The sequence below is a fragment of the Cololabis saira genome, chromosome 6 (genome assembly GCF_033807715.1).
Source record: "Cololabis saira isolate AMF1-May2022 chromosome 6, fColSai1.1, whole genome shotgun sequence".
Taxonomy (NCBI): domain Eukaryota; kingdom Metazoa; phylum Chordata; class Actinopteri; order Beloniformes; family Belonidae; genus Cololabis; species Cololabis saira.
In genome coordinates, this window is record NC_084592.1 from 22,048,343 (window position 1) to 22,075,027 (window position 26,685).

Consider the following 26,685-nt stretch of genomic DNA (forward strand, 5'->3'; position numbering starts at 1 on the left):
ATTTAATCAGCCAGTTTGACATGCAGGTCTTGCACAACACTTGGAGGGAGATTTGGCGGTGTGGTAGCTTCTCACCACACATCTGTGCAAAATGTAAACTTGAACCTCCTTTTATTTTTACAGGGTTTAGAGGTTATTGCAATATCTACATTTGAGTGAAATTTGGAAAAACACATGGGTAATGATACTGCAAGAAAATTGGAAACTTTAAATTACTGGCTTTTAGGGAGTGTATGTTTGTGTGTTGATAGAAAACAATTAAGAGAAAGCCCTGGAGTGTTAAAGCCATAAGTGACTGTATGCAGGGAGGCAGGTAAATGGCTCGGCTGTACGTAATAGGTCAGAGCGAGCCGGCACCTCTCGGGAGCTTTGGATCTTCTTCCCATCAACATTATCTCAGGCCAAGTCACACAAATGGATTTCCAGATAAGCTATGAGACCATACCCTGCTGAAATCCATTCAACATATTTACGACATTCCACCCTGGTCTGGACAATCCACGGGGTGACCTGCATTATCAATGCAGGCCAAACATCAACTGATCTTTTGCACCCCTCAGTGTTTACTGTATATTGCAAATAAACACCCATGTGCAGCTCTCCCCGTTTCTGTGCAGCAGAGAACCATTTTCTGGCAGGATTTCTGACATGCTTCATTAATATGCTGAGATTATCATTCATCCACAGCAGCTTGCAAGCGTGTGCAAGAGCCAAAAAAGCTCTCAGGCTTGCTGAGTCTGGCTACCAGAAGCTAATCGAGCATCAAGGGCGACGATCTCATCATCTTAAAAGGGGCTTTCTTATGAGGTAAAATAAAATATATAACTGAGTTTGACAACATCTACAGGGCCAGAGTTGGTCTCAATATTTGATCCCAGATATATTATAGAAAGCCAAATAGCTTTCAGCTCTCAAACTAAAAAGCAGAGCACAACGTCTGTAACCAGATGCAGTTATGTTGTTGGTACTACTTTTACTTGAAACTAGAGTGGTACCTGTTCTGTGCAGTGAAGGTCTCCCTCTGAGGGTGGAGGCCGCTGTAGACCACCCTGATCAGGTCATGTTGACAGAGGGCTCCCTCAGTCAGAGCCATCGACCCGAGGCTCGAAGGCTTAACACGCACAAAAGATAAACAATTTATGTTACATTTTATTTTGATTAACAGTTAGTAACTGTGACAAATCCATTCTTTCAAGGGGAACAAGCATACGCAGTCCTGTTTGGTGCCAGTCCAGAAACACGATTCAGCTTCACACAGACGTACAGCGAGCAACCTCAATCCTTGTCTTTCTTTCACAAATGCAACAAAAAACAGGAAAGGCATGCCACAACCACTGACTGAAATCTAAAACCGGATCCCAAACGAGGAATAAATGTGAGCAAGTAGCGGCAGATGTACCATTAAAGAAAAAAAGAAAGAGAAAAGAGAGTGACGAGGGTGGATATTAACACTGATGGCCCGTGATGTGCAAAATCTTATGTTAGTCAAGGAAAGCCATCTCACACACATTCACTCAAACACACACACATTATACACACAAGATCCCTCTCCTGCCTCCATGCTTTCCTCATTCTCAGCATGGAGGGAAGGACTTCTGAAGCTTGTAATTACCTCGATTAATCGCCCTCAGCACATGCCACACACTAATCTCATCAACACACATGCACACACACACACACAAGCAGACAGCCACTGAGAGCCGTCAAGCTCTATGAAACATCCACTCTGTGCTTTAGGTGGTGAAAAAAAGCCAGGAAATCTGGACATTAGCCCCAAATGTTTTTTAGGTCAGCATGTTCTGTTTGTGTTAATGAATTCCAGGTCAACACAACGGTAAATAAATAAATACTGTGTCCTGATTTGGCCGACAGGTCAGTCGAGTGAGGATCCCCAAACCCAGCGTGACAGAAACGGACACAAACAGACGGAAAGAGCCTAATGGACAGAAAATGGAATCAATCAAAGCTCAAGCGCGACGATCAGACGTCTTACCTCATGATATACTGACGGTTTGGACAGAGATGGGATTGTAAAGGAGAGGAGCTTGCTGTTGCCATCTTTATCCACAATTTCCTGCAAAACCAAAACGATGGAAGAAGAAACAAGAAATGTATAAGCAAGATGTTGCATGGTTTTTATTAAGATACAATAAGATATCAAGCGGGCCTTATCATTGTTACTGCAACGTGTGAGTGAACTGTTTGCTTTTTCTGTTCTTCAGTGGTTAGCAGTCCATCTGTGAAATTCAGATGCAACTGTTGAAACGAAAGCCGTTTATCAGGGCTCGGCCATCAACGGAAAGAAGTCTGTGAGCATGTGCTGGATGCAAGTCTGTGTGTGTTGAGTGGTAAAGACAAAGAGGAATAAATTATGTATGAACGTGCCCAAAGCCATGCTGGCTGACATGGACCTCTTTCTATTGATATCTCTTGCTCTTAGCACACTTCCCCAAGGGTGTCTCCTGGTGATGTAATCTACCTCGGGCTTAGCCATCAACCAGGGTTTTCCCTGTAGGTCACCTTGGCAGTAAACAAACAAAGGCTCTCAAATGTTCCCCCTCTACTTAGCCTAAAAAGTAACCAATGATTCACATCACATAGTTTTTGCTTTCTGAATGAAAAACGACCAATATCTATTACAAGTAACAAGTTCACTGTTTAAAACACACCATCCAGTATCTTCGTCCTGTGAAATAGTGACTCCTATTAATCCATCTCAAGCAATAAAACATTTATTTGCACAAATAATTCTTAGACAGCAAATCAACATGAGAGGTGGAATGAGCTGGTGACTGAAAAAGGGAGGAAACAGGACCGTCTGTATCAGCCGAGAGCCAGACGTACAGTTTATTGTATATGCACAACGTTGTGATTATCCGTCACGCTCAGTTACAGAACATTAAAGGAACATTATGGAGTTAAACCTACCGGGTACAGTTGGTTTAACTCCAGAATGTTCCTCCTGAAAGTCGACCTACAGTTCTACTTTTACAAGATAGACGGTATAAATTTTAGGGACCAAAACGACCCGAAACTGAGCGGTTTAGAGTTATAATGCAATTTACTTTTACAGCAAAACAGCAATCAATATTAATCCTCAGGGCAATCAACTTATGTCAGAATAAAATGCAATTTTAAGCCTGACAAGACAAAATATCTCTCCGCTAAAGTGATGGTGTTAGCAGGGTCCCTCGTGCCAGGCCGAGGTAATGCGTTCATACAAGTCAACTGCCACAGCTGTACTTACTACTGTCAGTAGATGCAAAAGGAGGAGAGTTCGTGGTATCTGCTTCTAATGTCGTCATGTTTTGTAAATGGTGAATGGGCAATTCTATAGTCTGTGGAAGCAGAGGCCAGAAACTCTCCTCATTTCGTGTGTCTTGACGGTAGTTTTTGTAACATTCAGTAGCTGATTTGTGAGGACTTTAGATGGTGGCGATAGAAATAATATCAGGTACAGAAATGTCTGTAGAAACAGTTCTTTTTATACACAAATTAAAATGACATTGGATTGTCTTTTTTTTTTTTTACTCTCTTTTTAACTTTTTTCCTCCAACACCTTATGCAAACCCATTCCAAGGGTATTCATACAATAAGATGATTTTTCCAAATCCTGAACACCCAGCTCAGCCACATTGTGTCAAGTGAACTGGAAAATAAAAAGCTCCTACTTTTGCACAGCAGCTCATCTTGCAGCTGGCATCACTGGAATTGTGGTCAAGTCTATATTTGATAAAACATCATTATTTTGCCCTCAACACCACCACCACCACCGCAACACAATGACTGCTACTCACAAGGTTGTACATGCCCAGGAGGAGGGCCTCAATGCAGCCATTGCTCTGGCGATCTCTGCTAGCAGTTACGCGCAGATATACCCACACCAGCTCAGGCAGGAACTGCAGGGTGAAGCGGCGTAAGCGGTCTTCGGAGCTGCGGTACAACTCGAACAGCTGGTGACACACAGGCTCCAGCAGCTAGACAGCAGGTGGAAATAAATGCAAATTATTACAATCATTCGAACTTAGTCATGAGGGTGTTTGATTCTTTTTATAAACCTTTTCCATTACTGAGTTGTAAACATGTCATACCAGGAAATCCACTGATGGTACCAATGATGACATTTCTCCACAGGATGTTTGTGTTCCTATTTAAGCCCACTGATATACTTTACTGGGTTACAAAACCATGCTGTTGCACCTGTTTTTGCTTTTTATATAGTGCGATTCATCAAAATATTTGCTGTGAAAGAAGGTCCACATGGTTTTAAACAAAATTCAATATGGAAAATGAGATGCACACTCATATATACAATATTTCTTTGTGTTATCACTGTGCCCTCTGTATGCTTAAATAAAGAAATGTATTGTATGAAAGGACTAATCTGCTAAATCAATACAAATGTAGGCATGTAGAGATACTAAAAAAAGACCATGGAGATGTGATATCACTTCTGGGCAGCAGATACTTTGAAACACAAATACACTTAAAGAGAACTTTAACAGTTATGTCAAAAAATGTTAAAACATCTTCAGGATAATTTTGACGACAGGAATGTACAGATGGCGGGAAATATTTGCTGACAAAAGGAAATGACGCTGTCTGGGGACAGAAAGGTGGAGAGGATATTTCTCTACAATGGCCAGATGTTGTCTCAAGGGAGCACCCTGACGCCATGTGTTTACACTGCACAGGAGTCAAAGACGTAAGTGCCCAAACGGCACTGCTGAATAAATAGAAATACATAAATGAACTTGGTAAGGGCTTTGACCTCTTTGTCATCAGCACGGGGAAAAAAACAACAAAAAATGAAAAACATGCAACAGCCAGGCACATTTCATGATCCCTGGATTTATTACACAAACATGTCAACACACACACGCCCTCCTGAATCATTTGTTTCATCATTAATGGGATTGGTCGGCTGGACTGACCTTACTAATGGAATTTGGATCCCTGAATGCTTGACGCTCAAATTTGACCGTGAAATTGAGGGGAAATGGTGTCAGGGAGAAAAGCATACACAAGTGTCATTTGAATCAAATTCAAATGCAAAGCTTGAGTGTTACACTGTGTAGCTAAAACTAAAATAAACAGGAGGTTGGCTGTGTAGGTGCAGGACGCAATATGTGCATTGAAATAAAACTGACGTGGTTATGTATTGCTGTGTGACTGGGCACGGTGCTTCTTCGGTGTGGGCAGCAGATGTTTTAGTTTGTTTATCAGAGCCTAATATGTGTGAGTAGTTTCATGGATGTGTGCATGTACAACAAACAGGGAACACTGTGTACCATCCCACAGGTAATGTGGCTGTCACTGTGGCCTTTAACCAAACCGCCACACAAGAATAGCACATACTTGTGCTTCAGCGTACTTGTGTACCCTTTGAAAAAGAGTTGTATGTCAGTCTGTTACTCACTGCCGAATGACACATCATCATGTGAGTCACAAGCAACACAAGCTAAAAAACACTAAAACACAGACTCAAGTGCGTGTCTTTAATGTTTCACCTCGTTGTTGGGGTCCTGGATGACTCTGTAGAGCGCGGGCACCAGAGACTTTTTGAGATGAAGGCTGCCAGCGTAGCTGGGGATGTGGGTTTCTGGTAAGGACTGGAGGAGAGAGAAACAGAGGACTGTTAGGTTGCAACTCATCATTGTAACATTTATGAATATTTCACACAGACATTGGGATTCAAGGTGTCCTAATCATCACTGACTGCAGACAAAAAAAAAAATGATGTGTGTGAGTTTTTTCCCCGTGCTACAAAATCCAAGATTTTGTATTGCATCAATTAACTACATTTCTACAGATGTGACTCTTAAAAAAGGAGAAGTCTACATAAAAGAAAAAAGCAGTCTTTGTGGCATCAAAAAACATTACAAAAAGAGACAAATTGTGAACGGGAAATTCAGAATGGATGCTGGACTAAAGGCGCAAACGTCCACATAAAGACAGCTTTTTGATTAAGAAAAAAAAACAAAAAAAACTGTTGATATCTGACAGGCATTCCTCAAACATTCAAGCCCAAGTATAATCTGCAGATGACAGACAGGAAATGTATGTTCTCTTCCACAAACATTGCCATAGGTTCATGATAATGTTGAAGGTTATTTCAGAATTTTACTGCTGTATAAAAACACACCCTCTTCATATTTTAAATCGTTTCCAGAGCAGGACCAAGTATGGCTTGATCTCCTAATAAGATACGGCAACACAGCTTAGGTTCGAAATCTTGCTTCTGAACAAAGTACATGACTTTTGAAATGATAGAAGTAACATCAGTTCCTACCACCAACTACTTAATAATAAGTAGGGCTGGGCGATATGGACCAAAAGTCATATCTCGATATTTTCTAGCTGAATGGCGATACTCGATATATATCGATATTTTTTCTGTGCCATAATTGGGGTTTCCCCCAAAGCATTATAGCATAGCATCTCTGTTAGCTTCATTTTTTCTGAGGCAAACCCTTAAAAAAACAGTCAGTTTTAATACAAAGCCTCGTGCCAAATGTCACACAGGTACATTTATTAACAGAGGTCTGCACAATATCAAAATGTATAAAACAAATGAAATAAAAATAAACTGCCTGCATATATAGAATAAAAATGCTTCTTGAATAAAATAAAACAAATATCACTTTCCTGCATAACAATTAAATTAAAATACACTGTGCAATTAATACAATGTAGACAGTAACAGGCAGACTAAAAATAAGAAAAAACTAAAAATAAGCTATATCAAAATCATTAAAAAAAAAAAAAAAAAAATTCTCGATATAAACGATATTGTCTCGTACCATATCGCGTTTGGAAATATATCGATATATATTGAAATCTCGATATATCGCCCAGCCCTAATAATAAGACAAGAAAACAGTGATAAAGAAACATTAGTGCAACATATTTAATCTGCTTTAAGGTATACTAATGCTTTAGTACCCCTGATGAGGCACAAGGCCAGTATTAATAGAATGTTATTCTCAGTGTTTATTTTGTTTTAAAGTGATTTTTGAGTATGATACAAAGTTTTGACTGTTTAAAAAAGGTTATGAAGGTAATGCTTGATATGTGTGTATTTTGTTTGTGTTTATGTGCAGCTCTTAGGATGATTGGAGATTTTAAGAAAATCTAATAATCATCAGCTCAAGTCTTCTACCATCTTTCAGTGTGGATGCGACAGCTGGGTTTTTGCTTTTTGACAGCTGGTGAAAAAGAAAGCACCAGTTCTGAGCCAGAAAACTGCTGCTATTGTAGCACACACACTTGGAGGGCTAGATGAAATTACTTTTGCATCAGGGGCGAGGGGCCAGATTATCTTTATCAAGCAAAACACTGGAACTGACGTTATTTAGTCACATCCGTGTCTACCTAGTAGACAAGGAACTATATAACAGGAATTAACAAAAAACGGTCACCAAAATGAAGCCAGGGAACAATGATACGTTTTTTTAAATTCAGCATTCCTCACTTGTAAACGTTGTTTAGAAAATGGCATTCATAACAGCTGTTTAAACTAAATATAGGAAAGTGTTTGGATCCTTATGAATAAATACTGCTGTATGTTTTAATATCACTTCCTTTTGTGTTAACAGATCCCACTGAAAACAGCAGGGATCAGCCCTGTTTGTAGCTGCATTTGTAAATATCAGTCAGCATTCAGAAAAGCTGGTCGGGAGGGCAATGAACGCTCACAAGCACACCAGCAAATCTGTAATGGAAAGATACGTCAAGAAAAGTCTGTTAAAAAAAATTTGAGGTGCTACAATTAGCAAGTCAAATCCAGACTAAAACGTGACCGAAACGCTGTGACAGGATCTCAAGGGACCTGTGAATAGAGTACAGTGATTTTGCCTCACATGTAGATATAAGAAGAATGGAAATACCCGAGTAGATTGAAAGCACCTAGAAACTATGCAAACACACTTATCACAAAACAGCCCTGATTGGCTGCTGGTTTAAAAAAAAAAAGTCCCTCATCTCAATGTTAACATCATAAAGGAGTGAAACAAGAAGGCATTGAAATTATAAAACTGTATGCTGTCCCAGCTCTTATGACATTTGTGCTTTGGAATATGTCCATAGCTCGGTTTGAACACAGCTGAAGTAATCACGAGGATGGAGATGATGATTCATAACACCCTGAAAGGCAAATGTTCTCTTTTGAGCATCCTGACTTGTCTCATGATCTTTTTAAGAAACACCGTGGTGCAGCTGACAGCTGGCTCCAAAGAAATTGGTACTTATGACTGGGATTCGGAAATCCATTAAACTGACTACTGCAGTTTTCTCTCACATTCATAGAAAAAAATGTTTTACAATGAGTGCAAAGTTTCAAAATGCACAAAACATTTATGCTCAACACTTTTTTGCAGGTGTTAAACTGACAGTTTGACATTTCCATGGGGGGTGGGGACAAAAACAGCAATTGGAGTACATTTTGATTGTAATGACTCACGAATGAGGACAAAGGATGTCCTTTACCTTGAATTCGGAAAGCCATTCTTCGACAACTCCGCGCTCTGAGCCCAGCATCTTCCTCAGAGACCTCCTCTCGGTTGTCTACTTGTCAAAGAGCGGTAGATGGAAATACATTGACAAAAAGAAAAAGAAAGGTAAGACAGCAGCTGGGACTCGGTCATACAAAACCACAATGAACCAGAATACCCACGTTTCGAATGTGTGAAAGCATTTACCACATGTAGACATGATGTTAATGCACGTCACTTCCCATTTTAGTCAACCGTCACACAAGTGCTGAAGGTGCATTTGTGTTTTTAGTACACTTTCCCACTGAACAAGAAACATTTCCAGCAAGAACATTTTCGGGAAATACTCAGTGGCCTTTGTTCTTTCTTTTTTTCTCAGTGATAATGCAGAACAGCAAAAAAAGAAAAAGATAATTGAGTCTGTGTTTAAGAAAATATATTATCCATCAATGCAATGCTGAAATACAACACTCAAGGCTTTTGAAATCAACCTGGTCAAAGTAAAACTCTTTCATTTCTAAACTTTTAAGTATTAGGACTACCGGTATATAAAAAAAAAAAAATCATGTGGTTCTTATCAGGCCTTAAATGAGGTAAATACTAAGTCCGACAAACAAGAACTCGACATACTACACAGAGTAATATGTCAAGTCCTACCTCATTTCAGTTCAGAAATACTTCATCAATCCCGAAAAGGAAAATTAAGTTCTTGCAGGAAAGTCAATATAAAGTCATCATAGGTCATTGTTGTGGGAATGAATGAGCTCCTGTATTGGTCTGTTCTGCAGTGAAGCTGAAACAGTCTCTAACAGAAGACACTCCATTGTTTGTTCACAGAGCTGTGTAGAGGATGTGATGTGTTGCTAGTCAACAGCAAAAAGCCAGTCTTTATCGGTTTCTTCAAATCCCTGAGTTCATGGTGCTCTCCCGACAGATCATGGCAGCTCAGCACACTTATAGAAGATATGTCACATTTTCCTGCAAACATGGGGGGACCTAAACCTCCTCAAGAAGTAGCCTTCTCTGTCCCTTCACCTACAGAGCATCAGTGTTGTATCTTTAATTCAGTCCAAATGAATAAATATCCAGGTATCTGTAGTTTCTCATGTAGTATTGCATTACTGAATGTGAAAATTCCAATAACATTATTCTCACAGAGCTACCTCCTTGATCAGATGAAGCAGGTAGATGATGCCCAACAGTGGACCCTGAGAGATACTTGGTTGCCGACTGAGCTGTGCCCAGAACAATCTATCCAGGACTTGGATGTAAGGGTAACTGGTTCACTTTGCCACCATCAACTAACGTCAACTGTAACACTTAAGAACACTTAGTTTTTCCTGCTGTCATTACTAGTAGCCTTTCTCTCTGTGTGAACATGTTGTTCTAGGATGTGTACTCCGCCTCTCACACAGCCTCCAAGGGAGATGCATCCTAAAATAACTGATAAAAGTTAGTTTATTAATACTAGTATTTAATACTTTTGCTCTGAAGCACAATACAGGTTTCAATAACTAAGTTCATGTGCAGCTCTACCCGAGCTTTAACTGAAGGCTGTAGCTGAGGTCGATCTACTAAGACGAAAAAGTTAAAAAGTAGCCCTCAGTAATTAGCTTTTTTGTTTTCCCTTAAAGTAACAGTTCATATCTAATCCAGTAAAATATGCACTGGTTGAGAGATAAATAATTAGAACAGCAGATAAATAATGGTTAAAACCTCTGTCTTATCATAAGAAGTTAGATGTTAATTTTGGAAAACAGTGTTGGTAAGTGTAGCAGATTGCTATTAGCTTAAAAGGATTGTGACATGAAAAACACATTTTTCTTGATTTTTTGTGTTTTGTTGGGTGTCTTGACATCAATTACACCCAAAAAACAACAAACTTTTAACATTCAGTGTATTGTGTGCTTTCTGGGATTTTCCGCATAACTATGCAAAAACGGCGCACCTGGTTTGGTGGCAGATCGTTACGTAACGATCCGCTAAATCACCACCCCCTCCACCCAGCTCCCTGCCTCCTCTCCTCTCCAAGCGCACCATAAAGGCTGATTTATGGTTCCGCGTTACACCGACGCAGAGCCTACGGCGTAGGGTTACGCGGCGATGCGCACCGTACGCTGAACCCTACGGCGTAGGCTCTGCGTCGATTTAACGCGGAACCATAAATGAGGCTTAACACGGAGCTGTAGAGCCTCTTTTGTTCTAATCACCGGAGGAAAACTGCTAAGAAGACCCGCGGCCACTGACTGGACTTAAGATAAGGGGACAGTGCTGCTTGCATGCCTTTATTTTTATGATTGTTTGCTGTGGTTCGCCCTCCTGCTTTTCCGTGCATGCTTCGCCTGTCGCTCCCGGCTTAACTCTCCGACGCCGCTGTGAGCGTATGGCCGGAGGAGGAGGAGGTTTGGAGGAGGAGCGGAGCAATGATTGACAGGAAAGGGGGGAAAGGAAGCATTTTTCACGGCGCAAAAAAACACTGTAATAAAAAGCCAGGAAAAGAGTACTAGAGTGAAGTTTTTCTTGTTACACTCTTTTAGACACATTTGAGGGATGTTGGCAAAGACTTTTAATAGTGTTAAAAGCATGTTAAAAATGATGTCACAATACCTTTAAGATTTGATTGACAGAAGCGTGGTGCTGTGCATTTCCCCCTTCTTTTCCCACAGCAACAATGCTGCACTGCCCTCAAAAGTGCCAGTCCGTTAATCGGCTTAGTGCACTCAGTTGTTAGCTGCCGCTAATTATCAAAAAGTGATTAACTGATTGGGTGAGTGATTGGTCGACCTCTAGTGTAAGGTCACAAGGTTGAGTGGCTGCAAACTAAGCCCAAACTATCACCCAACACCACCGTGTTTGACAGTTTGTACTTTTTATGAATACATAGCTCCTGAATTTTGGCTCACGTTTTGGTAGTTACAACATGGGGTAATGACAAACCTTATGTGTCATCATTCTGAGGTTTGTTCTCTTAAAAGGATTATATGTGCATGAACCAATTACCCTGCTTTGGTTCTGCGCATAAATTGCTATTTAAATGGACGACAGATATGGCCATCCTGTCACATATTATCCAGTGAACAATGGCGAATCCTGCAGCAAAGAGGAGAAACTTCAAAGCGTTGATATCAAAGGCCTGATCACAGAGAAGGAAGCCACTAACAACAAAAAAAATGTTGGTGGTTTATTGCTTGGAAATGTCACACTAACAGAAAATGCAGGTGGTTCAGAGAAACGGACAGTTACTGAAAAAAGCCTAAACTAGATAAGTAAATAAGAGGGTGACTACATGTTGCCAGAGTGACTATTGCATGTTGAGGGAGGTGAAGGAAAGCCTACACTCACGACACACACCAGGAAGGGATGGCTGCTGGGAGAGAACGAGGCTCCCATGGTAACGCTACACTGCATTTGTGTGCCACATTGTTAAGCACGCTGCATATCAGTATAATGCAAAACACTGCAGCATATATCAATGCCTACATTTTGCCTTTAGAAAAAGGGAAAATTGTTAGTCTGAGTAACAGCTAACATGCCCTGGTAATGTGAATGGAAAATGTGTTTACTCCAGCAGGAATGTGGTCGATTGAACTTAAACTGGCCTCGGTGCTCTTTGCATGCTCAGTAGTTTGTGCTCTAAGGTCTGACCCTGAAGTGACAGATGAGCTCAGAACCCGAAGGAAGTCAGCACCAGTACAGCCAAATGCATTTTTTATCGGAGATAAAGATTGAGTATAAGCTATGCTAGCTGTAGAGAGCTGTAAAGCTGCCTAATTTACTGCTCCGCATGGTACCAAATTGGAGATCAACTAATTTGTATGTCAATTGTTTTGGTGTGGGACATAACAGATGCACGAGAACAAGTCCAATACTAACAAGGTCAATGAGTGCATATCATTGCTTATCATTTTAAAAGGTGGATTTGGGAGAGGAAGCTCTTCTCTTACTGGAGCTAAGAATCTCAACAAGTAGCCTATGTCACAATTTTTAAAAAGTCCCAATTTCAGAGACACAAAAATGTTTTATCATAGCATCTTATCTGCATTTCTGCACTTTTTTTAAGTCACAAAGACAGAAAGAAGAGAAATCCCCGGTGTCATATGCAACATGGACTAACGCTCCCTCTCAGCGGTGCAACAGAGGTTACCAACCTGAACTTTTCTCCTGTTAAACACGGGAAGTTATATGGCGGAAGTTTATAACAAACCAGCTCAAAGTCTATTCCCAACACAACTTCTCACTGTGATGAGATGACCCAAGCCACCATGCCACAACATTTGTTTAATTTATTTCCACATCAAATATTACTTGCAAATTGATGGAAATTGAAATGCTTCCAAATGACAAAACCCCATTCATTCTTCAGTGGTGTCCTCATGGCATTATTAGTGCAAAATCATGTGGAAATGAGCTCAAAGTCGCAAATGTATTTCAATACTAGTCGGTTAATGAAAAGTGAAGAGACATTTAATTCACCTGGAGGACATGCTGATGATGATGATGTCCAATACAGCTGACATGACACATACAGTATCAGTAATGATACCAGAGAGGTAAACTTCCTCAAGTAGTAAGAGAATATGGAAGATACCAGACTAGTAACTCTGCTCCTTTTGGAAAGTTCTCCTTACAACGAACATATGCGGTGAAGACACTGGAAATTATTTCCTTTGGTTTTTGTATTGTACCAGTTAACAATTTAACATGTGACTTTTTTACCGTAATTTCTTTCAACACAAGTTAGAGAATAACTAGGATATTCCTGTAAAACAAACAAAAGGATAATGTATGTAAATGTACATTCAAATCCAAAGGAAAATATTTAACTTGGTCGGCCTGCTGCGTCCTGCCCTGTAAGAGTAACAGGGGAATTTCACTTTAATATTTAGATGTTATCATTTAGATTAATCCATCATAAATGATGGGAATCTCAAAATGGAGGAGATAAACATGACAGTGTTACAAAAGAGGCGCAGAGGAGAAAGATAACCAATTTGCTGCTGTGCTGGAGGAAAACAGATGATATGAACGAGAGGTATATTTTGTGTGTGTGTGTGTGTGTGTGTGTGTGTGTGTGTGTGTGTGTGTGTGTGTGTGTGTGTGTGTACATCGTTAAATCTGCATGTGTGTATTGAAAGGCTCGTCTTCGTCAGCTTGTTTGGCTCTTTATGAAAGGCTGGCTCTTTCATTTCCTCTGGCTTGTTATGTTGTCAAAGATTCACCGAAGTAAAATGTTTCATCAGCAGAGCAGGCTTATCAGTCACCACGGGAAGTGAAGTCAAGTGACTTAAAGTCAGAGGGAAATATTAATCAATGATAACTGTTCGCTTTGCAAAAACAACACAAATTAAATTACTCTCTGAAGTACTGCATACAAATTAAGACTCTGCATTGAGAGGCAGCTCAGCGATGATGCACTAATATCAACATTTCAATGAAAGCTGGAAGTCTTGTTTCAGTTCCTGTTTTTATAATATAAAGAAGAATATATGATATGTCTTTAACAGAAACATTCATTATCAGAAGAACCATTTTCAAGAATTGTCAACACCTCTGATGTGTTAAACTAATGAGTGAAAATAATATGAGGTCTTCATATGACCAGCATATGCAAAAGGACACTATACATTATAAATATCACACATGTTTTGACAAACATGCAAGATAAACAGTCAGCTATACTGATAATGCTGATTATGGGTTTAAGTGAGAAGTACACTTTAGTAATCTATAGACAGAATATGAATTTGATAAATTATTGAATTAGACATGTAAGAGTATCAATACAAAGCAAACTATTAAGACACTTTGACTGGCATGCATGTGACTCCCATGTCCTTACCTCAGCGTCCCAGAATTCAAATCTCCACAGAGAAATGCAAATGGTTTTTCATAGTCCCACACATCTCCCGCTCTATCAGGGTCACCTGAAACAACAAAGGATAAAACAATCAAAAACCTCCATCGGATCATTAAGAGAAAAACTGTTCGAGATAAGTAAAATGGTAATCTGTACAAGTCAAGATAAAACTGATATTCATATTGGCTGAGTTTAACATTTAACAGTTACTTTGGGTAATTTGATTCTGACGACACACACAGAAAGGTAGCTGCACAGAAATATATGATGAGAGCTTTCAGCCTTGGGGTGAAGTTTATTTTAACTGAAGATGAAATCCCAGGAAAAAGAACAAGAAAGGTCCTAACACATTTGTCATAGGAATTTGACTTTAAGACATGCATTTATGAGAGCTCTCCATCAGACGGATGAATTGGAATATAACTGGAGAGATCATTATTTTTCAGGCTGCATGAATTAATGCCATTTATCAAATGATGCAAGCAAATGACATTATACGACATAATTTGATATCGTCATAAAGAAAATAAATCCAACAGAGGATATGAGGCTGAAAATAACGCTTGAAGTCCACACAGCAGAGGGTCGGCATGGCAAGGCCCATGTTTTTGACTGATATCTAAATCCCATGCACCAGTGGAAATTGCCTCAAACAATATATTTTCTGGGGCAATTGGGCAAGCAAACCACACTGCAAGGAGCCACCTGAGGTGGTACAGGCATCTGGTTAGGATGCCTCCCTGGGGAAATGTGTCAGGCATGCAACCAGGAGAGAGCACCGTGGTAGACCCAGGATGAACTGTGGCCTGGGAACCACTTGGTGTCCTGCTGAAATAGTTGGAGGAGGCAGCTTGTGGGAGGGACGTCTGAACTCTGGGCCTCTCTAGCCTCCAGGTAAACAGAGAACTCAGTTTAGGGAGTTTCTTATGTTCCATACATTTCTGCATGGTCAGGGCCCAGATTATATCAGACAGGAAGTACATGGTGCTCACCATCATGGTGCCCACAAGGAGTTTTGCTCCAAATGTAATAATCTTTAAAAATCGAATGAAACACATGTTTTTAAACATTTTAATTCAAAACACCTTATTGGTTTTGCCTTGTTTCGCCTCAGGCCGCTGCTCCCATTGCCTAAACACATATAAGTGGAGGTTCATGAATGGAAGACACACCCTGCAGCCTCTGCTATCTTTTGTTGCTGGTGGAGTTAATATATGCAGCTATTTATAGCTCATAGAGAGAAAGGTAGACTTAATTTGAATTGGTATCGACCAGTCATGCTAATGAGAACTGCTGTAACTTATGCAGTACATACAGGCATTGCTGTAGACTAATCTGAAATTGAAATTTCATTTAACGAAAAAGGGAAAATCAGTAGGCAGCAAATAAAATAAATTGTAAAACATGCCAAGATGATAAACAACTAGAGACAAGACCAAGACATGAAAGCCAGGAGATTTTTTGCCAGCAGCTAAACAACTGGCAGTAAGATTAGAAAACATATCAGAAGCGTTATCATGCTGAAAAATCTTATCTAAAAAGGCAAAAATAAAAAAAGATAATTTTTTGACACCATGAATCTTTGTTGAGGTTATTTTAAGTGATGGCACAATTTTCAAGTTCCATATTGCTTCATAGCAAGAGTCAGATGACCAGCTTGTGTCCTCAGCTGCTAAAAACACATTTTTAGGATCCACACCCACAGCATTGTGATGTATTTTTGCAGGACAAGTCAATACTTCAATGACACAAAGGAGGACAATGTGGAAAGCTCGCTCCTGCATCCTTGTACAGCTCGTATACATAATTGGATGGTACTGTACCTCCTAACTGAGAACTTATTTTCCAATAAAGTGTTATGCACACAGCTATGTCATTATCTGAATAAATCTTACATTAGCATCTTGAAAAGTCATGAATATAGCCATGCAGACAGTGAATTAGAATTATCATGTGTATACAGTATCTATTAACATTTTAAAAGGTGGTGGTGTTTTTTTTTTAACCAAGCTAGTTATTCTGTATGGCTCAACAAAGCTCAGGATAATAGTGGGACAGGATTAAGAAAACTCTGCAAAAAGGAAGTACAAGAATATACACGCAAAAACAGCAACATGCATTGACTACAAGATATAGACGAGATGAAAGTGGATCTATGGTATATAGAATTCAAGGAGGTAACATAAGTTGGAATATTGTGGAGTTGTAGTGCAGTCTTTGAAATCTCTCGAAATATTAAACTTCTTCTGCACACAATCTATTAGGAAGACTGTTTGATAGCAATATCAGATTTTTATATGACTGTAGTTATAAGTCTACAAAGGAATATCACATCATCAGGTTTTTTGGACTAGCTTAATTAGGTAGAAAACTGGTGCTCCATGTGGTTCAATAATCAATTATTTTGAACTATAACAGGTCCATGTCTAAAATAGTATGGCAAGACCTTTTAAAGATCTGATATTTTTTTTAAATCGACTGTTAAAAGTGCTTGCTTCAACAAATTTCAGAGTACCAAGTACATGAAAGAGATCAGAGAGAAACATATAAAACTAAAGCAACTTAACATGAGAATGTGTTTGTTTTCCTTAACCTTCAACAGTATTCTCCTCATGCTGACATTGGTTCTGTATGAATGTACAAAAAATACATAAAGGGGCACCTGGATGAGCAGGTGTCCCATGTACAGAAACTACAGTCCTCTTGCAAGTGGGCTGGTTCAAGTCTCAGCCTCATTCCACTCTTGCTCACTCTCTGCCTCATTCCCTGTTTAATTAATGTTAATAAAGGCCACTTAAGCCACACAAAAGAATAATGCATGACAAACTAATATCCAAAGCTATGTAATGCTAGTATAAATTACAATTTTGACCTTCATCAAACATCATCATTAGCTGGTACTTACATTTGAACAGCAGCCTGACTCTTTCCCATATGTGGCTGTCCACAGCGCTCACTAGACAGCTATCCCTGTTGGCTAAATATGTCATACACCTAGTGAGGTCTGGCAAAGGACAATAAGCAAAGTTTCCTTCAAGCGCTGCTCTTCCTCCAAGCAGGACCTGCTTATTGTCCTCTGGCGATCTCACGAAGGATTAGAAGAGTGCCAGCCCATCCTGTTTACGGCACTTCAAACACCATGACACAATTACACTGCTCAACACGCCGCTGACCAGCGCAAAGGTTCAGACAAAGCCAGTTTCAAGAGAGCGCGGTTAACATACCGTGTCCTCCAGGGGAAGAATAAATAAATAATATCAAATAAAAACATCATCCTCCAAAGCTGTACAAATACAGATTTACATGTGCATCACAGGGCTGTCATGTTTAAAGTGCCTTTATTCTAGTTATGACTTTGGACAGGGCAATGGACAGTGAAACAATCAAAGTCACTGTGGTTAGGTGAGGCTGTTCTGACCCGCTGCTGATGTCAGCATGCCAAAATATTTACAGTGAAATTAACAGTGGTGACAACTAGATGTTATTTTCACATATTCAGCATCTCTGTCATTTGCTAAGGCTGCTCTGCTCAGAATGATGAGTAGCAGATATCAAACAGGTCAACTCCTCTTAAAGTGAATATTCACATTTGTTTTTCATACTTGCAAAAGAAAAAGGGTGGAAAATAATGTATTTATGTGGTTATGATTAGAACATTACAGGCCAGGCAAAAAAATTCAAAACAACAACATATCATCCCAAATGCTGTGCGGAGACTGCGTGGGTGTGTCATGTTTTCCCCCTCACCCATACACACAGCGGCCTCTCCTCCACTATCAATAGTGAACTTGTATGTAAATGTATCATTGCCATACTGTGCATGTGTGTTTACCGTCACTGGAAATTAACAAATGTTAATTATTGTTAATGTTAATTAATTTAAATGCAGATCACATACGAGGAAAACCACAATAGAACTACAGATTTAATCCACATTGTACAGTAATTTCAACAAGTGACACACACTGTAAGAGACCAGAGCCTCTTACATGTAAAAAACCACTGTGTGCAACCTTTGCTTAAAATGTATCCCTTAGCAAACTGTGAGAGGTATGCTCAAGTGTGTGTTGAAAAAAGAAGTATCCCAAACCTCTCACAATACTCGTCATTCATTACAGAGTGATGAATCACAGCAGTGACTAAAAGACTCATTAATGCAATGTAAACAAACACAAGGATACGGCCCTGCAAAGAACAGAGAGCCACTCAAAGCTCACTCTGCTGCACCCTGACCAGTGGAGCTGAGATTATCCTGACCTACAGTAGAAACAGACTGTGTGTTACTTGTGTAAAACAAAGATAAACCAATCAACTCTACACTAAGCTTGTATTACTCCTTAAATCTATCACTTGGCTGCAGTTCTGCGTTCTCCCTGCCAGTGCCAACGTTTTCTTTTTCCTCTTCATTAAATAATCAGTGTTAAACAGCAGCTTTGAATTATTCTGACACATTAAAGACTATGGAGATGTTATCCAACATATGGATAGAGACTAGAGATGCATTGATTGACCGGACAGGGACCGGAATTTGCCAATTTTCAGCTTGACAGGCCGACCAGCCTGACCGTTGACCAGTAGGTCACCCTTACTTTTTTACCGAACATGAAAGCATCGCATGTACACGTAACAGGAGTAACATGGCAATGTGCAAATTTTTACTGACTATAAAACTTAAATATTGTTGGAAAGATTATCTGCAACGTCAAGCCATATAGGTGAATTTATATAAAAGCAAAAACATTTCATAAATTCACCTGATGTGGTACAAAATGACATTATACACTAGTCAACATTTGAAGTGGATTTAAAAACATACTTACATGTTATAAAAACAAATTCCACAATATCGATTTTTGTCTTTGGAAAACTCTGATTAAATGTTTTGATCCACTTTAGTTGTTGATGACTGTATATTGCTAAAACCACAGAGCTGGATTTGCTTCAGAAAAGGTTTTGCAACAATGAAGAGAAGTGACAGTTCACTCTGGCCAGAGTTACTGATCGCAAGCAAGTTATAAAGTCAAAGTTCACAAGCCTACTACTGCCTCTGTAATAATAATCTCAATGTTATATTTAAATGTTTTAGTCGTTATTTATGGTATATTACATTCTATTGTCTTATTCTTAGTTTGTAATGTCTTGCTTTCTAGACATACTTTTAGGATTTTATGTTATGTTGTACTTTTTTGACTCTTTTAGTGTATCTTATCCTGCTTTCTTGTAGCTTTTAGCTCCAGTGTTTCCTCATGGGGAGCCTCCATGCTGGGAGTGACTCTGGCCTGCAGGGGGTCGTCCTGGGGGTGGTTCTGGCCTGGATGGTTGTGTAGCTCTACACCACGGCTTTACCGCTGTGGTGTGGACTCCTCTATCCGTCTGGGCCGGGATGGTCTCTGTGGAGGAAACCCTTGTAGCTGCAGGTTATGAGACCTCCTGGCGTGGACGGCTCCCTGTTACCGTTTCCTCACCTGGATCCTCAGTGCTCAGCCATGTCTACACCGTGTGTCTGTCTGTGTGTGTGCGGGGAGGGGGGGCAGGCCATTAATACGTTTTATGTTTGTATTGGTTATATGTAAAGCACTTTGTGCTGCATTCTATGCATGAAAGGTGCTTTAGAACTAAAGTTTGATTTGATTTGAATAATGATATTAATAATAATAAAAATACATAGCATCAAATAACTTAGTACTTATACCTACTAATTCTATAACACATTTTACAGAAACAAATAATGAAAAAATATAATGTATGTTAAAAAATAAAAACATGATGAAAAAAATTGATCTTAAAAAAAAATAAAATAGGCGAATTAAGTTCTTCCGAAAAAGCAAATCAGGAAAATTAGCAGGTCAGGCTCACTTAAAAAAAAAAAATAAAATCTGTAATCAAAATCAGCCAACTCTAATTGAGTCATTGAAGATTTCTACTAGATTTGGTGACAAAAAATAACTCATTTAGACACAAGACTTCCAGTGAGATTTGAAAATATCCAGCAAAGCACTGCATACTGTAAAAACATTTGGACAAAATTAGTTTAGTAAAACAGGGCAAGTGAAAATATGGAAGAAGCATTTCAGTGGAACACTTGAGAATATATTAAATAATTCTAGAAATTATTGTTCAGAGCCACAGAAAAATCAAACACAGTCTAATCACACCTGTGGGTTCTTTCATCAGCGCTAGTTAAAAATGAAGCATTTGAATCAAGAATAGGCTGCACCTGCTTGCAAAAAAAGACCATTTATGTTTTCCTTCATCAGAAAAGAATTACAAAAAGAGCTTATATTAAATAATTATTATATTATAAAAAAGAAGAAGAAGAAAACATGACTGAATAAGACTACTGGTCCAGAGTGAGGCTTGCTACAAGTTAAGCCCATTAAGATAGTATGGAACAATATTTGGTAATAATTTGCCACACTGGAGAAGCTGGTAGAGTACATTTGGCTTTTACATCATCTGCAGTAGTATGTGTTATGGCCAAACATAGTTCACCCTTGTGGAAGAAGCTAAACCTCCTGATACAGAAAAAGAAAAAAAGTTATCAAGGAGGCAGCACGTGTACGCAGAATGGTTCTTCTAAATACTTCCCTTTGCCCTAAATGAGCAGAGCCAGGGACCTTTCAAGGTCAGCTGAGCTCAGTCAGCCATGAATTATTGAACTTAAGCAAGCACTATGCATGCAGTTTGGGCCACCTCTCACCACTTCTCTCACTTGAGTTGTTTTTTCCTCTGCACTTGGAAATCTCATCAGCAGGAATGTTGGAGGGCAGTTGAGATGAAAGTTTAGCGATTGGTTTACAAAAGCACACGAATGCTTCATTATGCAAAATAAACACCAGTCTAAGCTTGGACCGAGTGATGACGCTGAAGCGAGTTAAACTTTGGATAAGGTTTGGACTACAAAATAAATTTGATCAATTAGTTATAGCTTTTAAAATTACACATTACCGTCAATCTTCACTTTTGACAATTAAAAGAAAAATATTTCATAAAAACAATTGAGCAATAAGACACAACATGGGCATACATCTAATGTCAGAGGTCCAACTGCCAGTTGTAAAATTTAGTGCAACAATGTGACTGGCTTTTTATAACTATAAGGGTTAAAGATTTCTAGCAACACAACATCTGAGAAGTATATCTTTCTCAGTATTCCCTATTTTAGGCTTAGGTGATCATATTTCTGACGATTCTATCCCAAGCCAAAGAAATTATAGCGATCAGGCTTTCCCACAGAATCGAATTATGACTGTGACATCTATTTTACAATGGAAGCAAAACAACAATAATATAAATCATCTCCCTCTCGGCAACATTCAGCCTGTGGTCCAATACTCAAGTCACATTTACTTAGTTGTTATGACATATACAGATATAATCTGCTTATCTGTCTCATTAAGAAACTAAACAGTGTAATTACAAGGATGCTACATTTTTCTTCTCTGGAAAAACTTCCTGATGCACCCCCCACCCCTCGCACACACACAAAAGCCCATCATCAGAGACATTCAGTTGTCAAATTGGCTGATCGATCAATGCATTCCTAATTATATTTTTTCTTTTCTTTTTCCTCTGAAGGTCTTTATACTAGGATATAGGGCTGTTCGATTTTGCCCAAAAATAAAATCTCGATTTTTTTCTCTCAAAATCCGATTTTCGATTACGATTATTTTGTGAATTGACAAAAGGCAAAGAAATGATTTCAAATATGCTGTTTTTTTATTGAACATTTGCCCCATTGGGCTTTAAGTGCAAACTTTGCTCTTATTAAACCAAAAATGAATGAATAAAGTGCAAAACTCTGTAAAATAAGTTGAAAAAACGTTTAAAAAATATAATAAAATATAAAGTTTTATCTCCGAAAAAAAAAATCAGCAAATCAGCACTTGCAAACATACAGTAAGTTATATTTCCAATTGAATAAAACAAGACATTTTCTAATAAACTAAACTGTGTCTTTGCATGCTAAATAATAATGCAACCCATGAAGGAGGTAGAGGTGTGTAGACAAGGTAAAAAAATAAAAATAAATTAAAAAAAAAAGTGAAAAATCGATTTTACGAGTTTCATGTTTTAACATCGTTCTAATTACATAATCGCGATTACGATTTAAAATCGATTAATCGAACAGCCCTACTAGGATAATGACATACTAAAGCAGTGGCAATGATTCATTATTGTATCTCACTCCTGTTTTCACTGCAACCCCTGTACAGTCCACAACAACCAGTCATTTGATTTGCTCATAAACAGATTGCAAAATTCCTGAGCATAAGTAGGTCAAAAAACAAACGCATGCGCTCCTTTCATTTCCTTGCTGCCAAAGAAGCCCTTTAACCCATCTGCCAAAGTCACAAAGGGGTTTTTTCATTACCTCAAGGTGAACTTCTCAACATTAAACAGACGTAAAGTTCCACTACAAGCTCACCCACAGTCTTTATCCAGACACTTTCCCTAGGAGGAGGGATTAACTCTAATACCCGACTACAATGACTCACTCTGCTGTAATCTGCCTGTGCTTCTCTCAATCGTAAGAACAACCAGCCACTCACCTGCAGCGTAGGCTTTCTGTCCAAGAATAGAACAGGGTTTATTTTTAGCAAAACTGTACTGAAAATGGACAGGCCCCATAAGTCAGCCTTCAACAGACAATAATGAACAGATACAGACGCAGATGGTAGTGAACACACACGAACACACACACACACACACACACACACACACACGAAGACACGAACACACACCTAATTGAGCTAAAAGAGTGAGAATAAAAAAGGTCAGATGTGCAAGTGACAATGACAGAGGCCAATACTTCCCCAGAGTAGAGGAATAATGCTACCCGCGGGACACATGAACAAAAAACGCAGAATATGACTTAATTAAACACATAAATAAAAGACAGATAATGTGTAGAAAAAAGATATTAATCTAGGCAGATGCACATTAAAATTTGGCTACTGTACCTCCCCCTCATCCCCCTCTCATCTCTCATAGGCTAAACTAGGGGGAACTGAGGCATACGCACATCCAGGGCTAAAATTAGCTCTGCTGCAGCTGCAGGGCCAGACGTGTTGGGATGGGCCCAACTAAGTGTATGTACACACACATACACACACACTTCCACCTATTAGACGGGGTGAGTCACAGCACACAGCAGCCCAGGTGACTGCCAACAGCATCCTGTATCCCAACCCCCACCCCTCAAACTGGGACGTACAAACAAATGCTTTCAGTGCAAATGTGTACACACCCGTATGCCAACTATACAGAGGTACTTTGGAGTACCTTAAAGCAACCTCACCTTAACATAATTAAGCACTGTAATTAAAGAGGATCAATATGACTTATAAAAGCTTAACACATTTAATTCAAGCATTTCCATGTCCTGAATGACTTGGTACGTTCTTTATATGACATCCTGTTATTTACAGATAAGTCATGGTTTTTGTTGAAAAAGGAATGGTGGTATTCAGTAATATAGTAGTTCACCATGTATTAGTGTCATTCTTTTTTTTAACATACAGATGACAGCCAAAGACTGATCAGCTTTGGGGTAATCCTGTACAAATTCACTTTAAAACAATTGTTTTGCAGCAACACCAATCTCATTGAAGGTTACTCTGTGTCAGATGGGTTTGGGTCAGTTGTTAGTTTAAGCTGTTGTTAATATTGGTGTTTTGTGGTTTATAATATACTGAACAGTATTTTAATATTCTGCTACTGCATAGGCTACCCATTTTTAAACTGAGCTGGCAGTCAGAAATTCAAATAAACATGCGACTACTAATTCCAGTATTTAAAATGCTGAGTACAGTGTGTGCATAATGATTTGTACTCTAGAAAAACAGAGGAAGGTGGCGTACCGCTATATAAGCTGCTCAAGACTCTTACAACAATGGGCCTATTTAAGCTTGGGTGGACAGAAGAAAGAAAGCTGCACCTTATGAATGTCTGCAAAAAAGTGTTCAATAGCAAGTAATTTTAGCCAGAGACCTTTTTCATATCCTATAAATGGATTTAGATGCATAAGTGTGATTAAAATCAAACTGATTCCAGAGAAAAAGAATTCAAAACAATATGAGCTACACTTGACTGTATTTGTTGCTTTAAAAAGGCCGCAACAGAAATAAATTAGACAGACTTCCCCAACCATCTGTAGCCAAGTTAATAAGCATTAGCTTCAAAGTTCTGGCCAGATTTTTTTTTTTTTAAAGAAAACACTCACTGAAAGTATTTAGAAGCCAAACAAGAAAGCAACTGAATTATGTAAATCCCTAAATAACTCTGATGCTCTAACACAATTCAGGTTACACAATCCAGTGTGTTTCTTAAAACTTGCCCAGGTAAAAGGTCCCTGCATTACTTCTGTTTATATCACAAAAAATGAATATCCGATAATAACGTAAGAGACTCTTGGAGTCAACTGGGCTTTGGCATCTGGCCAACATCAAACGGGCGCTGAGTCGTGAGCAGCAAGCTGAGCAGCAGATTTAGAGAGCTGACCAGCAAGGAAGGTAAAGTCCAGCAGGAAACAAACTCCAAAGATATGATGTACCCATTATTCTTGCTTTATCAAACTAACAATTTTGCTGTTTGCACATATCCTTCCCAAACCTTGCAACAGAGATAAAGTTCAGTGGCTTGGCTGTCTGTCTAATGTACACCATGTTGATGTCAGGAGCAAAAAGTGATGTGGAAGAATTGAAGAAAAACACAGTCAACTACAGTAAAGTGAAAAAGAAAACACTCCCTCTTTTAATTCTAAGATTTTTTTTAAATAGAACCTTAGATAAACATCAAAACATTACACATAAGATAGTGCATTATTTTTTTTAACATAACAAAGCCAGAATGCACAAGCACTGTATGCTGTTTCTGCATGTATAGATAATGTAGTATTGATTAACTGACCATCGACAAGTTTGACAACCTGAATAAAAGCTGAAATGTTGTCTGTTTGCTGGCCTGGGGCATTGTCATGTGTGTTAATACAAGGCCAGGAAGAAAAAATATCTGGAAATACCTCAGAGGTGCACTAGTTTCTGTCCATCAATCTGCATTTTTGAACAGTGCAGGGTCCACCATTCTACAGAATGAAAGACTGTTCACAAGTGGAAAACATTTAAAAAGTAGCCCATTTTCCCCACATATGAATGTCCCAGCAAGCTCACCCTGAGATTGGACTGTGCAACACTCAAAAAACAAGAGCAAAGTGCCACATTTGGCAAAAATCAAAACACATATGAGCATAAACACGCCATACCGAATCTGGAGCATGGTGGTAGAGGGGTGATAATTGGGGCTCGTTTTCCAGCTAAAAAGGAACAAGTTGGCAGTCAATAAGTTAAACTTTAACTCCTCCGCATACAGAAGTATTCTAGAGTCGACCCTGACAGCTATCACTTAACTTTTATTAGGTCATGCATGTGGACAATGACCCCAACTACACCACAAAATCTACAACAAAATACTAAACTTCAGACCTCAAACAAAAATGGTTTGGCAGGACCGAAAATATGCTTTGCATCAACAAATCCCCACAAACCTAAAAAGAAAAAAAGTACTCCTCCAAAACAATACTAAAGATCACTATCATCATAATATATCAATATTATTTGGGGTGAGGTGAGGAAGGTTTCAAAGTCAACTACAAGTCTTATGCTGTACTATTTTTAGCCTAAGCTGCATTGCTGCAATTCAACTTTAAGGTTTTTAAGAATGCTACACAGTGATGTACAGTAATTTGTTCATTTTCTTTGCTCTTGTCCCCCTGACTTAATGTTCATGTCTTTGAGCTGCATCAATGAGTATGTTTACATGCACAAATAGATCCCTATGAAGTCTTTACTCTTAACAACAAGACATAGCTCTGCTACATTTTGTGATCCCCCTCACCTCAGCATGGTCAAATGTAGAGTCATCCATATTTAATTTAGGATGTGTAGAGTATGCTGAGCTTAGATGCATTATATAGACTCGTACACGATTTTATTACAATAGCTTTCTAGTATTTCTGGTAAAGCTCACTGCTGCTTCACAGCGCATGCCCATGGCTCCAGCTGAATTGGTAGTTCCCTTTTCTCCCATTTCCACAGCATAGCACACTTGTGTTATGCTGTGGAAATGTGCACAAGCCCTGAGACTGAATATATTCTCATTACACATGATTGTTTGTGTAGTTGGCCAAACTGCTGAACACACTTTTGTGGGTACTCATTTTAAAATCACAGCACAACTTTTGTCAGACTTTAACAAGGTATATTATGAGATTAAAACGGAAAGGCTGTATTGTAAAAAGAAACGATTCACAGAAACAGATTGTGACTGAAACTGAAA

At 38.9% G+C, this 26,685-nt stretch overlaps 1 protein-coding gene across 3 annotated transcripts in view; it reads right to left on the minus strand.

Annotated features, from left to right (window-relative positions):
- LOC133446012 (hyccin 2) overlaps nucleotides 1–26,685 on the minus strand; it is a 48,298-nt gene that overhangs the window by 12,329 nt on the left and 9,284 nt on the right. For 2 of the 3 annotated variants that reach the window (XM_061723675.1, XM_061723678.1), the window contains exons 2-7: nucleotides 14,332–14,416; nucleotides 8,488–8,565; nucleotides 5,511–5,612; nucleotides 3,798–3,977; nucleotides 1,994–2,074; nucleotides 996–1,111 (exon numbers count right to left, since the gene is read on the minus strand). In XM_061723675.1, coding sequence (XP_061579659.1) covers nucleotides 996–1,111; nucleotides 1,994–2,074; nucleotides 3,798–3,977; nucleotides 5,511–5,612; nucleotides 8,488–8,538 — 530 coding nt within the window. In that variant the 5' untranslated portion in view covers nucleotides 8,539–8,565; nucleotides 14,332–14,416. Of the gene's footprint in view, nucleotides 1–995; nucleotides 1,112–1,993; nucleotides 2,075–3,797; nucleotides 3,978–5,510; nucleotides 5,613–8,487; nucleotides 8,569–14,331; nucleotides 14,417–26,685 lie in introns of all 3 variants that reach the window. The other variant, XM_061723676.1, reaches the window with a different exon arrangement.